The sequence below is a fragment of the Apis florea genome, unplaced genomic scaffold, assembly GCF_048593485.1.
Source record: "Apis florea isolate Af1SG1 unplaced genomic scaffold, ASM4859348v1 contig_3787_pilon, whole genome shotgun sequence".
Lineage (NCBI taxonomy): Eukaryota > Metazoa > Arthropoda > Insecta > Hymenoptera > Apidae > Apis > Apis florea.
In genome coordinates, this window is record NW_028256853.1 from 50,687 (window position 1) to 66,356 (window position 15,670).

General features: G+C 28.9%; 1 protein-coding gene across 7 annotated transcripts in view; it reads right to left on the minus strand.

Moving 5' to 3' along the window:
* Window positions 1–25: 25 nt before the first annotated feature.
* The window catches only part of nudC (nuclear distribution C, dynein complex regulator), a 101,665-nt gene continuing 86,020 nt past the window's right edge, over window positions 26–15,670 (minus strand). For all 7 annotated transcript variants that reach the window (XM_086915512.1, XM_086915514.1, XM_086915513.1 and 4 more), the window contains exons 6-8: window positions 1,525–1,719; window positions 604–806; window positions 26–532 (exon numbers count right to left, since the gene is read on the minus strand). In XM_086915512.1, coding sequence (XP_086771638.1) covers window positions 481–532; window positions 604–806; window positions 1,525–1,719 — 450 coding nt within the window. In that variant the 3' untranslated portion in view covers window positions 26–480. The remainder of the gene's footprint in view (window positions 533–603; window positions 807–1,524; window positions 1,720–15,670) is intronic.

A 15,670-nucleotide genomic window follows, 5' to 3' on the forward strand; every position in this document is an offset into this window, starting at 1 on the left:
TTTCAAGAATCGAATACAAAATCTCTTCATTTCTAAACTCTTTATTCAATTATACGAAACGTAATGTGAAAAAATCGTACGATATACATATTTGTGCAGATTGATTCTGCTACCTTTGGAGCAGTAATCAAAAAGGAACGGTTTGAAGATAGACATTAAAAAAAAAAGAGAGAGAGAGAGAGAAAATGGAATCATCAAATGAGCGTTGTGACAAAGAGAACGATGAATCGTTTTATCCGTAACCACGATCCATGCCACGATTGGATCGTGGCGCCATCTTTCATGCTTTGGAACCTGATGGCGGATACGCTAAAATAGGTGCAGAAAACTTCACCACAGTGACAATTAACAAGAGTATTATAAAGAGCTTTTCTGGATTTCACGATTGGATATATCGATAATATATCATCTGTTTTATCTTTTATATTATCAGTTTCACAACAACACCTTGAATATTCGTTCCATCTAATTGGAACCGTTTCAATTGAACTTGCACTTGGAGAAATCCATCTCGGGATGCTGTTCCATGAACCTGGAAGGAAAAATTTAAGATGGTTAGATATTCTGCGATATTCATGCTGATTTATGCTCGTGATGTCGTACTTTTTGATCACATCCTGCTTCTTCTGCTCGTCGGACGTTGGCAAACCCAGCTCCTTTTGTCTCTGGTCGTACATCATCTTCTCCACGAGGCCTCTAGTTTCACCATCGAGATCGGAAAGCTTGCTCGGCTCGGGATTCACTTTCTTCGTGCTGATCTCCGGGTCGCAGGTTACCACGTGCGCCCACCATTGCATTTTGTTCACCTGTGAAAACAGTCGACGATTCTTGCCTTTAGTAATCGTAAAATAAAAGTAACGCAAGATGCATATTAATATCTGAAAGTTGAAAGTTAATTTGTTTCAAATATTTAAATTGGTAATTGGTAATAAAAAGAAAATTAAGAAAATACGAAACATTACAAAATAATTTTACAGATTAATCAAAGAGGTTCGATGAATATAATTGGATATTATAATGTAAAATTTACGTTTTAATCACATCAGAAAAAAATATTCACACTTCAATTTTTCTGGCATCTTTCATATATATTACATGTTCTATCTATTAAGGTGAAAGTTTAAAATCAATTTTTTACAAACATAAAATATTATTATTAAAAAGAAGATGGAGACTTGTAAATCTATCGACTTCGAAGGATCAAAACATCTTTATTTGAATAGGCTTTATTAAATGACGATCAATGGAATATCTATCACGACCAATTATCGAAATAATGTCACCGAATCAAGTGGATAAAAATATTAAGTAAATAGTTTGCTCGTTGAACGATCACGATTCAGCCTTCACCAAACTCTCTATACGCTATTCTGATCGCTCATGGCCACGTCAAATCAACGAATTCTTCGCGTATCCGATATCATCCGTCAGAAATTCATCGCTAAAGCGACAGCATCGTTGGAATCCTCGTTTTGACAAGGCCGCGTATCCAGCATCGAGCATTGCTTCGCTTGCATCACTTACCTTCTCCAGGTTGAGAAGCAACACTTTTCCATCCTCGATCACCCAGGTGGATTCTTCGACTTTGACCTCGTGTGGAAAATCACCGTCGATGATCGGCGGTTGACCCTTGATGCCACAGGTCAATCGTTTTTTCGTGATCGTCACCGACACGTCCTTCGGCCTGGCAGAAAAGTTCACTTTCAAAGGCACTTTGATCTGGAATCAAAGAACAATTGAAATTATTAAATGTATACTTTGATATTGGAAATATTATTATTATTTTTTAAATTTATAAAATCTCTTTTTTACATTCACAATCAATTTTATATTTTTATTGTTTAAGTTGTCATTATGATGTAATTATCATCTTTTCAAAAATCGAGTTCTTTTTACTCAAATTGTCTATCAATTTGTTCATTTCAAAAATTGGATTATTTTTAAGATTTCTAAATTCAACAAAATAACTGATTTTCGATTTTTTTTTACTTTGCAATTATAAGAAATGTACGGATATTTTCAGTAAAATTAATACAATTTGTAATACAACTGTTTACATAGATTGGTAATTAACAACAAAATTTTTATGCATATGATCTATCATAAATATTTTCCTTTTGCAATCAATAAATCATTGTGACAAAAATTTGTAGCTCTTCGCACAATTTGAAAGTAACGATCTTCTCAATGCAAAAAACCGATGTTCATCGAGTATCTATCATAACAATAGCGATTCATTCGATCGATCGCGGTTCCGCACGATTGCTCTCTTAGTCCTTCTGGAGATTGCGATTTCATTGCATATCATCGTGATCCATTTTGACGGGACCTTGGATTTCGGAAATCTTGCAATGCAACCTTCGAAATGAAGGGATAATTTAGATCCGCGAAGAAAATTTTTTATAAAAGAGAAAAACAGAATCGTTTCTATGATTTATCATAGAAAGAATATTTTAATTAATTTTTGAAATACAATTCAAAATTATAACGAACGAATTAATCATAGAGTATCAGAATATTTGAATACTTTTAATCTCGATAATAGTCCAGAGATAAGAAAATTTTCGAATAAATGTTGGCCTTAGAAAAGATGGACGGTCGAGTAAGAGAGGAGACGTCACGTTTCACAACAGAAAGTTCGTTCCTATAATTTCTTTTATTGCGATTCGAATTAGCTCTTTTGCACGATGATTATTATAGTTTTATGTACAACGAAGAACTGGTCGACGATTCGAACCAAGATTGCTAGAACTAAAATTGTATATCGACTGATTCTCGATCAGTATTCTGGTTACTTTTATATTGCCTTAAAAAATGTTTGATGGAGTTGGTGGAAAATAGAATTAATGAAAGTTAAATCTAACGCTCGCAAGAAGTATCGTTACGAAAGAAAATTACTGTGAATGAATATGAAATCATACGGTTTGTACTTTTACATCCAGTCTAATGAGCTGAATTAATTTTTCCATAAGGAATGCATTATTCTGCTCGAAAAAAAGGTAGTTGCATTCTTAGTTAATAGTAGTTAAAAGGTGAAAAAAGAAAAATTCCTGAGAATCTGTTATTCCTCATTTGAATATTTCACATTATACTTTGGCTATATAAATCTTTAAAGTCGTTAAGAAAGGAATTCTTTAAGGCTCAAGCTATAAGCTTCTCACATAAATATTATATAATAGCCATTGATTATTTAAATTTCTCAATACTTTTAACATCAAAGTATCAAAGTAAGAAATAATTATGAAATAATTAGCAAAGAAAAAGAAAAAATTCTGAAGATTTAAAGTATCTAGTGCAAATACTACATATTATATTTTTGTCTATTTCTTTATTATTCTCAAAATATTAATGAATAACGAAACAATTGACAATTTGAAATTTTCATAAATTAAACTATTATATTATAAACTAATTATTCTATATTTTGTAATATTTAGAATATTTAAATTTTTCAAAATCTTAAACTCATAAATACTAAAAAATCAACAAAATTCAATCTCAATCATATTCTTTTCTTTTCTTGTTTCATATTTTTTTTTTTAATATCCAAAACTTTCAAAAATTTCAAAATCATAATTACCAAAAATCAACAAAATCCAATATCATCAAAATTCCAAATTTCTTTTCACCGATATTTCTCTTTTTTTTTTATTTCTACTTCTTCAGAATTTCTTAAATCACTTAAAATCTCAAAATAAGAATAAAAAATCGATACGGATTAATACAATTTCCAGTGATACTCTTTCTTTTTTACTTACATACTATTCTTAAATATCCGAAATCTTAAAAAATTTCTTAAAAAAATCACAATTACAAAAAATCGATTCGATCAATATTTTAAATCCCAATTTCATCGATTTATTCCTCTTTCAATCATGCCCATAAACACAGTGACGATAACATATATTTGTCGAGGAGACGATCCATGTGGCACGTCCTCGGGTGGCCAGCACCAGGAACAATTAAATCCATCAAGTTCTGAAATCCTAGATGACCCATCGTGCGTATCGCGTGTCGCAACACCGATCATCTCAAGAAGAGGGGACGAAAAAAAAGGGGGGGAGAGGGGAAAGGATCACGAATGATACGAAGAATTACGTGTCGTGGGATCATCATCATCGTCATGTTGGATGTGTTCTTGGATTTCCAGCGTGACGACGATGACGACGACCGTGTAAACGCTGAGTTGAGCGCACCGGTGCGTGGAAACGGATCATGGCTACCAAGTTAACACGTTAACAAAGTAGAATATTATTACGATGGAACGACAAAGAGTAGAGGGGAAGAGGCTTGTGTCGCTGTGATCTCTCGGATTATCCTTCATCTCTCTACGTTAACGTTAAGACACGAATTTGGACCGAGATTGGATCGTATTATTTTGCAATTTTTCGTCACGGTTCAGCCTTTATCATCAAAAAATTTTAATTTTTTGAGAATCGTATATCTTTGATTCAAACATATAAAATGCGATAATTTTTTTAAAATTAGACTTAATGACTTGATTTATTCTGAGAAGTTAGTTTATCAAGTAGGGTATAAAAGAAATTTCGAAAGGATTGCTATTGATTAAAATTGGAAAGAAAATAATGATTATTTTTTTTTTCAATATTTATATCCGATTCATTAAAGATTCAGATATAATTTAAAAAATATATTTTATAGACTTATGTCAGTTATATTATACGTAATAAAAATTTCATCGAAATTGGTTAAGAATATATATATAACGTATTGAAACTTTAACATAAATCTTCAGAATATATTTTTTTAAATTTTTATTACAGGCCTAAATAAAAAAAAAGATAAAAAAAACTTTTGAAACAGAAGATTTTTTTTTTATATACCATGTAATTAATTCCTTTAACTTCTCAAATCAATTCAAGGTATTAAATCAAATCATTGAATGATTGAATAAAAAAGTTATCGTATTTTAAAGGCATCTCTTCCAATATTTTTTGGAAATACTGTATGTGATATTGTTCTTATTTTGATATTTCTTCCAATATTTGTTAATACTTTGCAGGCGAACACTATGATCACAATCCTGAAGAGAATAAATTTTTATCTTAAATCTAATTAAATTTTTTATTTACACAATTTTTTTAAATCCAATTTGGATTTGTTTGCTACATATAGAAAAAAGTGAAAATGATAGCTATCAAAATGTTAATATTATTTCTTTCTTTTATTATTTATAAATATATTTATGTTGAAAAGAATAAAAAATAGTTTTCTTTTTTTCAATCGTACTAAACTTTATTCTCGAGGAGATCATTATTTTGGAAGATGAAGTTTGTAATCATAGTAGCAGATATCGTGATTTTTGAAGAATAATTCATACGATTAATTAATTTTAATATTACACACATATTTAATTTATTTCAATATTTATCATTTTATTTAATATATTTAGTTATATATTTTAATTTAAAAAATGATGGAACTTAAGATTCATACAGGATTATATCTCTAATCGTCCATCCTCTTTCTTATCAGTTGCGAAGAACCCTGAATTTATTTCTCATTTAATATCAATTTATCTCAAATAATAACGGAACAGGTTTGGAATAAAAAATTGATTGGCGTAGAATAGGTCGTTTTATGGAGAAATTAACAAGTACACGATCAACTTCCGTTTTAAACCTCGTAATAAGTGTCAAGTTACCAAGTTAATCTTAACTTAATCCCTCGATTGCTCGCAGACCGCAATAAAAAAAAAAAAGAATCGAATAACACTCGTCGTCGTACAAAGGAAGACTCACGCGAATTGCAGCGAGAAGGAAAGCGTTTCAAAAGTAAGAACACGAATTTAAACCTTGTCTCCTTTAGAAGTCGGACGACTTTACGAATCGAAAGTAAACGCAGCCTTGGTTCTCTTTGGTAGAGACCAAAGGGATGTACGTGAGCAAATTCACGTTCCCGTCAACCGAAATTAAAAAAAAGAAAAAAAGAAACTCTATCTCCTGCGCCTAGAAATTCAAACCAATCAACCAGAACTTGCACAATCGTTCCAGAAAAACTCGCGTAAAAAGATACCACTATTAATCTTCATATTCTATCTTGAACAGGTGAACACCATCAAACCTGGATAAAAACTTAATCAATTCAGTTAACCGCGGTAAGTATACCAACTTTTCAAGACATTACTGTCGATTTTACTGTAGATTTCATATTCTAATAATAATTCGCTAATGCAACATCCTCTCAGACTCATTAAACCCACTCCAATTATAGTGCAAGTATAGGAACGGTTTTCCCTTGCTAACTATTTGCTCTTCGCTTATTCGATCGTTTCACGAGATCATCATTAGACTGGAGCCATCGTTTTCACGATTTTTAGTTTGTTGTTGAAATCATCTTCGCGATGCTACACTTGCAAAATCCTCTTCTATCCATACGTGATCTTCTATATGCTTATGTATTTCACAAGAAATATCGTGGAACACGTATAGAAATGATACATTTAATCCTCATCATTCTTCGAGTTGATTATATTAAAAATTTATCCTTAATCTTTGTGATTTTTATTTTTTTAACATGAAATATACAGTATCGGACGAAATTGTAAATATTTATTATGTATTATGTATAAAATATTTTTAATATTTAGGGTTTATTTTTTATATTATAAGAAAAATTCTATTATAATCAAAAATTGAACAACATAAATATATTACATAATAAATATACAAAAATATGTCAATTTGTTAACATATGATTTTTACATTTTGCTTTATAATTGTTGTTGTGATAATTATACATTCATTAAAGCAAAAAATGCTAGAATTTTCAATCGATGCTTCCTTTAGATTAACTTAGCTTTAGACATGTATAACATTATATAATATTTGATATGAATTTGAAAAAGAGACAAAGAGTTTCTTTGTCTCTTGTTTCTTTTTCTCGTCATAAGACAAAGTTAAAAACAATAAGATCGGAGTAATGCGACATCGAGCATATACATGAATGAAATTCTTTAAAAATTCGATTAATTTAACTATGTACAGTTTTGATTTCTTTATTTTTAGAAAAAAAAAAAAAAAACAATTATTTATTTTTTCATTCCATTGATATTCAACTTGATATAGAACGAGACATAAATTAAACAAAATGAATTTCTAATATTTAAAAAATTAATTATATTCGAATCTGCGTTTCTTTCACGAGACTTCTTTCACGCATAGTACGCACAATACGTACATACATGTCATCGTATACGGTTATACGAAGGAACGTGGACAATTTGCAACTGGAGTGGGAGGAGAGCCAGCAATTTTCAATCGACGCTCCCTCGTGCCCATTATCCCCTCTATCGAACGACAGGATCGTTTGCTCTTCGCGTTTTTCTGAACTTGTATCATCCACGGATATGAAGACCAAGACCAGGTTGCGCGTTACCATAACCACGGGGATTAATGTAAAGATTGTTCTTAAGTTGTGCAATGTCGGTTCAATGGTAGAGCGAGATGGGAGTTTATGGCGAGGATAATTGAAGCTTTAGCCTATTGGAGATAATATGAATTGAAAATAATGGATCGTTTACGCCACTTGAGAATCGTGTTTTCCCATGGAAATTTGGAATTCTTTGTTCTTTGGAGAAGAAGTTTTAATTATTAAGGTGAGGGTATTATTAATTCGAAGATTATATTTTTCCAATTTTTTAAATAATTCTTTGCCGGAAGAAGAGGAATCTAGTTATTGAAACGAAAGTAGCATATACTTCCTAATTTATGAATAATGTTTCCAATCTTTTAAGAAGAAATAAAATTCTATATTAAAAGAACATTTAGTTATTAATGTGAGATTGATTTCGTGATTTTCTCGTAGATATAAATATCGTTTAACATATTTTTTAGAGAACGTCTCATTTCGTATTTTACAGCAAGTAATGCGTACAATTGTATTATAAGTTTTCTGCCAAAAAATATAAAAAGTGAAAAAGATATGCCATTTTTCGTCGTTCCACAATTGTTTCTCGTATCAAAAAATCTGCGATAGAAAACACATTGATAAGGAAAAAAGTTTTCAATTTATCTGAATTCCTGAATTAAAATTTTATAGGAAGTAGGAAAAAATAAGAGCGATTACTCGGTGTAAAATAACTGGATGGAAAATAAGGCGCAATCTGGATGGATTTAATCTGGTTCGTCAATCGGCAACGGGAAACGATGTACGCGAGGACGGACAGATGTATTCGCGGGAACAATGAATTCCTTCTGTGGCGAAAACAATTAAGGGGCAACAGTGTGTCAGAGTTGCCGCGGTTCTGAAACGTAGCCTTGAATTTGAAAGAACAAAAGGATGGATTACGTTAACGAAATGATACGATATGAGAACGTTAAGCGTCCATGCTTTGTTTCCCTTTGAACACGATTCTTCTCTTTTGATTTAAATTAGAAGTATGAATTAATCATATCTTTTTTTTTGGACAATCAAAATTGTATTATATTAGAAATCTGAATTTGAGAATTAAATTATTGTCCATTAGAAATGGATAGTGGATTTTTATTTGATAAGATATACAAGATATCCTAGATTTAAGGTGTCAACAAATTTTGTCCATATATTCTATGATAAATAAATAAAAAATATTGTAAACAAAAATATGAAATTCGAAGAGAAAAATAATAGACGCAATTATTACTGTTAATAATATTAAATGTATATTTAGTAGTAAAATTAGTGTCAATATTAATATTAATTCAATGACTACAAACAGTAAACATGATATAAAAATATAAATAAACATCGCTTAATTGTTCTCTTCGGATTTTTTATTTTTATTTATATCTTTTTAATAAAATATTAAATAATGTTTATACAACATTCTTTTTATTTAAATCCATGAAATGTATTGGCAAGATTTGACTTCATCTATTATCCTTAAATCTGAAATTACTACAGAATATATATTTATATGTTTCTATTTATAAAAACATAAATTTTATAATTCATTAATCAAAACGAGCTTCTGTAATTGATAATGATTATTCGTAACAAAAAATAATTTTTTTCAACGATAATAATTATAATAGAAAATAATTTCCATAAGTTTTTTTATCGATAATAAATAACAAAAATTATTATGGCTATTTATAACAATAATTTGATGAAAGACATTAATTCTTAAAATTTAGATTAAAACACTTATGATTTCTGAAAAATCATTTAAAAAATTACAATAAATATCATTCTCAAATATTTGTGATGAACATTGAAATTTCAATTGAATCAATTTTTCTACATATTTTAAGGCTATATAATATTTAAAGGCTAAAACGAAAATAAGAAATATATAAAGTAAATTATGTATTTAGCATGAAATACAATTTTTCAATTTATTTTTTCCCCTAATATTAATTATAATTAATTAATTTCTATAAATATTAATATTTAAATATCAAATAACATTTGATACTTAGTATTTCAAAAATTCCAGAGGAGGATTGGTGAAGATTATTTATATTTTCATTGTACAAACATTGTAAGAGAGAGAAAACAATACAATGAAACATGTTTAATGGTACCGTGCAAGTTATTTTGAGGAATTTGTTTCCTGTGCTCACATGGCGATCAGGCTTGCGGTTTTCGCCGTGACAAACACGTTGCAACACGAATAAAGTGTCCACTGCTGAACATTTCATTGAATAAGCAACTTTCTCTGGTTTGTTGACTGTCCACGTCTGATAACTTTGCTCCTGTGGCTACATCGTGCCCACTTTCTAAAGATTAAATTCTTACGGATTATTATTTATTCAATTAAACACAAATAAACTCAAATATAACGATATAAAAATTTCACAAAACATGTCAAAATGTTATTTTAACATTAATGATATTCGATTGTTATCGTTTACAAGAATATCTGATTTAATTTGCATGTTGTATTCTATCGATAAAATCTATAAATGATACATAAAGTGGCCTTCACTTTCGATAATTTCAGCAAAAATATTTCGAATAAAAGAGTTAATTACAAATTGTGAATCAATCTTTTTAAATGAACCATCTGTTTTTGACTTCACAGCTTTATAATAAATGTTAAAAAGAATTCAATGACTAGTATAGTATGACCTTGAAATAATCTCGGACTCAGAAATATTCCAAACTAATTAATAGATTAACATACAAAGTGATTTTTATAACATGACTACTTTAAAAGTAACTCGTAAATTATTTTGTATGTTATGTTTCATACAATAATTGCATAAGAGATGTAAAAGTATGGGAGAAGATATACAATATTATTAATTTATTTGCAAGATATTTTTTGGATATTTAGTGAGCATATTAAATTTGTTTTTGTTGTTATGGAATCATATACTTTTTAATAAATTAATCGGTTATTATTCCTTATAAAAACGTCCCTTAAAATAAAAAATTATTATTGTAGAAGTTGAATTTCGTAAAATTTATACAAAAGACAAAGAATAAAGAAATATCGCTTTTCATAAAATATCTTCTAAAATAATTTAAATTAAAAACTAATAGAACCATATTATATCTTCTTCTATATAATTTTTGCATTATTTAATTTTAAGTAATCGTGTTACAAGACTCATCCTGCAAAATATTTGTACTTAAAATAAATCGATTTGATCCAATCAACGACTTATTTATGCGTCATATAATTGGTCATCGATTAACAGGATTGAAGGTTATACATCTTTTCGAAAAGGATCGTAATCTTAGATAAAATCATCTGATGGATCAACAAAACTTTCATTGTAGATTCGTTCGATGGCCCGATGAATCGAAGGTTGCAGTGGCGGGAGCCGATTTTATTTGGCGTCTTCGCCGGAATCCTTGATAATCGAGAATTGACGTTTGTACGCGTTTCACGGGATGTTGCGCAATCGAATAGTTTCCTCGTTACTCACTGCGTTGGATAACGTGCGAAAAAACACGATGGTCGTGATACGAGACCCTTTTTATAGGTCAAAGATTATATTTTCCTGACAATTCATCATCCTTCAACCTTTCTCGAGATTTATTACGTTCTATAGTTGTGAAAAATGGATTCAATATTATTGTTGATAAATGACTTATAATGCTTAGAAATGAAAAGTAGATAAATCATTTTAACAAAATAAATAGATTTTTTATCCGTGTCTATTATCTGCTTTATTTTTATGAAAGGTATAATAAAAATATATTTAAAAAATATGTGACGATTTTTTAAATAAGCGTAAAAGAACTGGAATATTGTAAAAAAAATTGAAATTTTTTTGATATAAATTTTTTTAAAAATATCTATATATGGTATTATATTTCATTTAGGTAGATGTGGTATAGAATATTTCAAATATGACGATTTTTGAAATATTAAATAAACTGAAACATTATAAAAGAATTTAAATATATAAATATTGAAAGAAATTGTCTTTGAAAATACTTCAATTTTTTTCTATACTTAAATGATATTACATAACATCTTATTCAAGGAATGTAGATATTGTTTAACTCTATGTCAATGCTTTCATGTATACATTTATTATCTACCTTATATTTTTCACTCAAAATATTCAAATCTAATAATATTTTAATATTAAAAAGTATTAAAATCACCTAAACTTTGTTATTGAAATATATTAAAATTGGAAAATACATATAGTCGGAAATCTTTATAAATATTATACAAATTCAACTAATAAATTATAAAAACCAATGATACTGTTTTATATGAAATATTAATATGTAAACAATAATGAATTATTATGGAACTATTCTTTTTATTAATAGAATTATTTCAGGAAATTGAAATCAATCCTTGAAGTTTTTATTTTTTTATTATAGTGTTCTTATACTGTATTAAAAAATATTTTTAAACGAAATTGTTTTATGTATAATCAAATATATTTATATACACTTCATTAAAATCAAATTTTTCATGATAAAGGAATTTTCTTGTAAGATGGCATACTTTTGCAATTAATTTTGAAAATTGTATTATTAATATAAGAATAAACATTATTTAGAATACAAAAAACAAATTCAAATAAATCCAATAAATAATCATGCTTCAAATATCTTTTATTCGACGTCTCAAATGTTCATCTTCTCCTTGGAGATGTTCAAATCTAGCTAGCAATCATCGAATTTTAGATATTTACGAGAATAAAAATCTCAAAGGACGTAAGTCAAGAAAAGCCGCTTAATCGATGACCATGATTCGAAAACATCTCATTCGACGTCATCAGCCTTTGCTTACTGTTTTCGATATTAGACTTAAATCGATTAGGTCGGACCAAGGTTGTTGATGGCGCAATTTTAATATTCATACCACGTACGGATGAGTAGTACTATGATTAGATACGACATTAAGAAGGCATTGACATAGTAATCCGAGTACCTAATTCTTAAAGATTGGAAAAATTCGACATCCAATATTGCTATATTATATTTTGTATAAATATCTCTTTTGAAATATCTCGAGCTTTCAAACACGATCAGGCAGACGATCTCTTTTATCTTCGATCGTTTCTGTTGCGAACGAGGTCAATAGATAAATAGGCACAATTATTGGTTCTCATTAACATATGAAATATTCGCAAACACTATTTCAAGGTGGAATAATAATGTTATTTTCTTAACTAGTGTAAACGAGTCAATTTGAAAAAATATATATTTTTTTAAATAGTTTCTTTAGACTCTTAACTGCGAAAATTGTATTCGATCATTAATATTGATCAAATGTTTGATAAAAATAGTACAAAAATAAATATATTTGAAGAATTTTGTAGAATAATGCGACCTACTTATTTAAGTATTAAATTATTAAAAACGATGTGTATATATTTTTTAAATCTTATTTCATTTAATTAGTGTTATATCGTAATACTTAGACAGATAAACAAATTTATTTTAGATTTGATCGCATAATTTTATTTACATCTTTAATAATAACATTATCAACAAATCAAAAAGATATAAACGATTTAAAAAAATGTGTTACTTAAGATAACTTAAGATTAATTTTTTAAACATTCATTCATATAAGAAAAAGAAAAAAAAATTCAAGGGCCCAAACCGTAGTGAAAGGTAAACGAAAGGCAAGAAGTTATTAAAGGTTACAGTTTCCAATTTTTCCACCATTTTTTCACGATTGTTCGTTCATTCATACAACTTTTGATCTGCAAGGACGTGATTTCCTTCCTTTCATCGATTACTTCACACGAATAAATCACGAATAAATAGCTGTCACGATCGAACAAATCACGGAAAAAACAGATCATCCATAGTTCCGATCATTAATCAGCACAAGCTATTCAACCGAGTCGCCGATCGGTATCCAATGCTTTTATATAGAATTTCATTATTAATCTTGAATGTGTACAACTTAATAAAACTCTGTGTTCTTTTGTGTACAACGTTGTTTGTGAATAAGATCGCGAATAAAGAGGAATTCTTTTACGGAAGGAATCAAAACAAAGGGAACAACGAGAGTCAATTATCTCGAGTGTTGATCATCTTTTATCAATGCGATCGTTAAATCTCGTTCTATTCAAGGACGATGATTCTGACTCTCAGATATGCATTTACATTTATCGAGACGATTCTCTTTGCTCTTTCATGGACGATAACGAATTTTTAGTGATGCATCGCCACTCTGCGTGCGATACACGCTTCACGCTTCGTTCCACGTGATTGTGGAATATTTCTCTGGTAGCTGTGTTATTTAATGTTTGCTGGAAATTTGTGATAAAATTGGTTCAATTTTTCACGAACATTTAAAATTGTAAATTGGAAGATAAAGTAAGTGTCCTCATTATTATTACAGAAATTGTAATAAAAATAATTTTCTAATGGAAATCTAAAGAATTTAATTGAAAAGATGAATTTTGTAGAATATCGAGAAGTTTTTCTAGAAGTTTAATACGAGAGAGAAGTTAATTTTTTTTTAGTGAAATCAGGAAAGAAATTATACTAAAGACTTCTTGCATAATTAAATTAGTATCGTGAGTGAAATTTTACAAGTCAGAAGTTACAAGTTATCAGTGCTAATAAATTCTATTATATAACGATATTAATAACGTAAGTAAATCAATAAAAAAAAACTAAAAGTTATTAATTATGTCGATCGATTATGTTCAATTTGACACAACAGAACAATTATTTGTGCAATAGAAATTATAGTTTTTATTTTGTCATTCATTAATTCTCATATATATAATTCTTGGAAAGTATTCGATCACACTTTAAAATTTCTACATCAACGATTTCGAAATTTTCAACATGAATATAACTGACATAAATTTACAAAATTTATCGTTCAACTTTTCGTTATAAGTTTCAGAAAGATAAAAAAAATTATAAAAATCAATTTTCACTATTTTCTTTTTCGATTAATTTCAATTTTTCTAAAAATTTTTCACACGTTTATCAATAAATTATTAATAAGTTAATCCTTTTAACTTTCTTAAAAAAAAAAACTCAAGTTCGTTCAATTTTCAAAAAATTATTTTAAGAGTATTTTTTATTATCGAGTAATTTTTGCTTTGAAAGTTATATCGTTCGAATTATTCGAGCAAATTTCATTCAAGATTAAAACATAAGAAATAAAATTATCTGAAACAATTATTAATGATCAGATTCCGTACAATTATACACGTGTATATGGTATGAGAAATGTAAACAAATTAAAAAAGTTGAACCTATATTATATACGATAAATACTACAGCTCGTTGTTGAACCGTGACACAACAGCTCACACTTCTTTAATCCATTAACCTCGTGCATATAATGTCGCATATTCGAAACCGATATATTCGATGTAATTACGACATGTGAATATTCATAGGCCCGGAGAGATGTTTATTTGCAAGGCTCGCGCATGCGAATCATAACTCATTTCACATTTTCAGCGCAATATTATATGAAAGTTCGTGTTTGTAATGGATTGTCGTGTCCCTCGAGAATTTGATACCAGTGTTCTCGCGAAAGAATTACTATTGATTTACAAGCTGACAACCGATCGTCGAATACTTAATTCGAGTAGTTAAATTTCTCAAGATGGCTCGAAGGTGACGGTGAAACCATAAAGAAACGATCGAAGATCGATCGGAACCAGTTATTTTTCAACTCGTTATTCAACCCGGTGAAATTTATATTCTAAAATAATCTATCTATCCCTAGCTGGATTCAGGATTCAGTGACACGAATATATCGAAGTTATCCTTACGTGTCCACATCCGTGTGGACATTTACACTACTTAACAAATTTTTTTGTTATAATTATTATTCGTTTAATTATCGATCGGCATATTTTGTAGGCGATGACATCATGACCATAACCAATGATTACTCTGCAAAATCACTGGAACCATAAAACTCGCGTATTGCAAAAGAGATTGCATATAAAACATCCGATGTCTGATTAAAGAACAAATCGTTTCAACGATACCGAAATGATATTTACACACGAATAATAAAAATACATAACAATGTGGCAGAAAAACTAAAAAGACACATTAAACGAAACTTTTGCATTCTTGATCATGAAAAACTGGATTCAAAACGCAATTGCACACACGCCATTCATTGCGAAGTTTAGCATTTCGTTTGTCTATTTCGTTTAAAGAAACACTCAAATCTTTCAAGGTGATTTCTGAACTTCGTACAAGAATTGTAGAATTCGAAGATATATACTTATAACCACCTTGACATTTA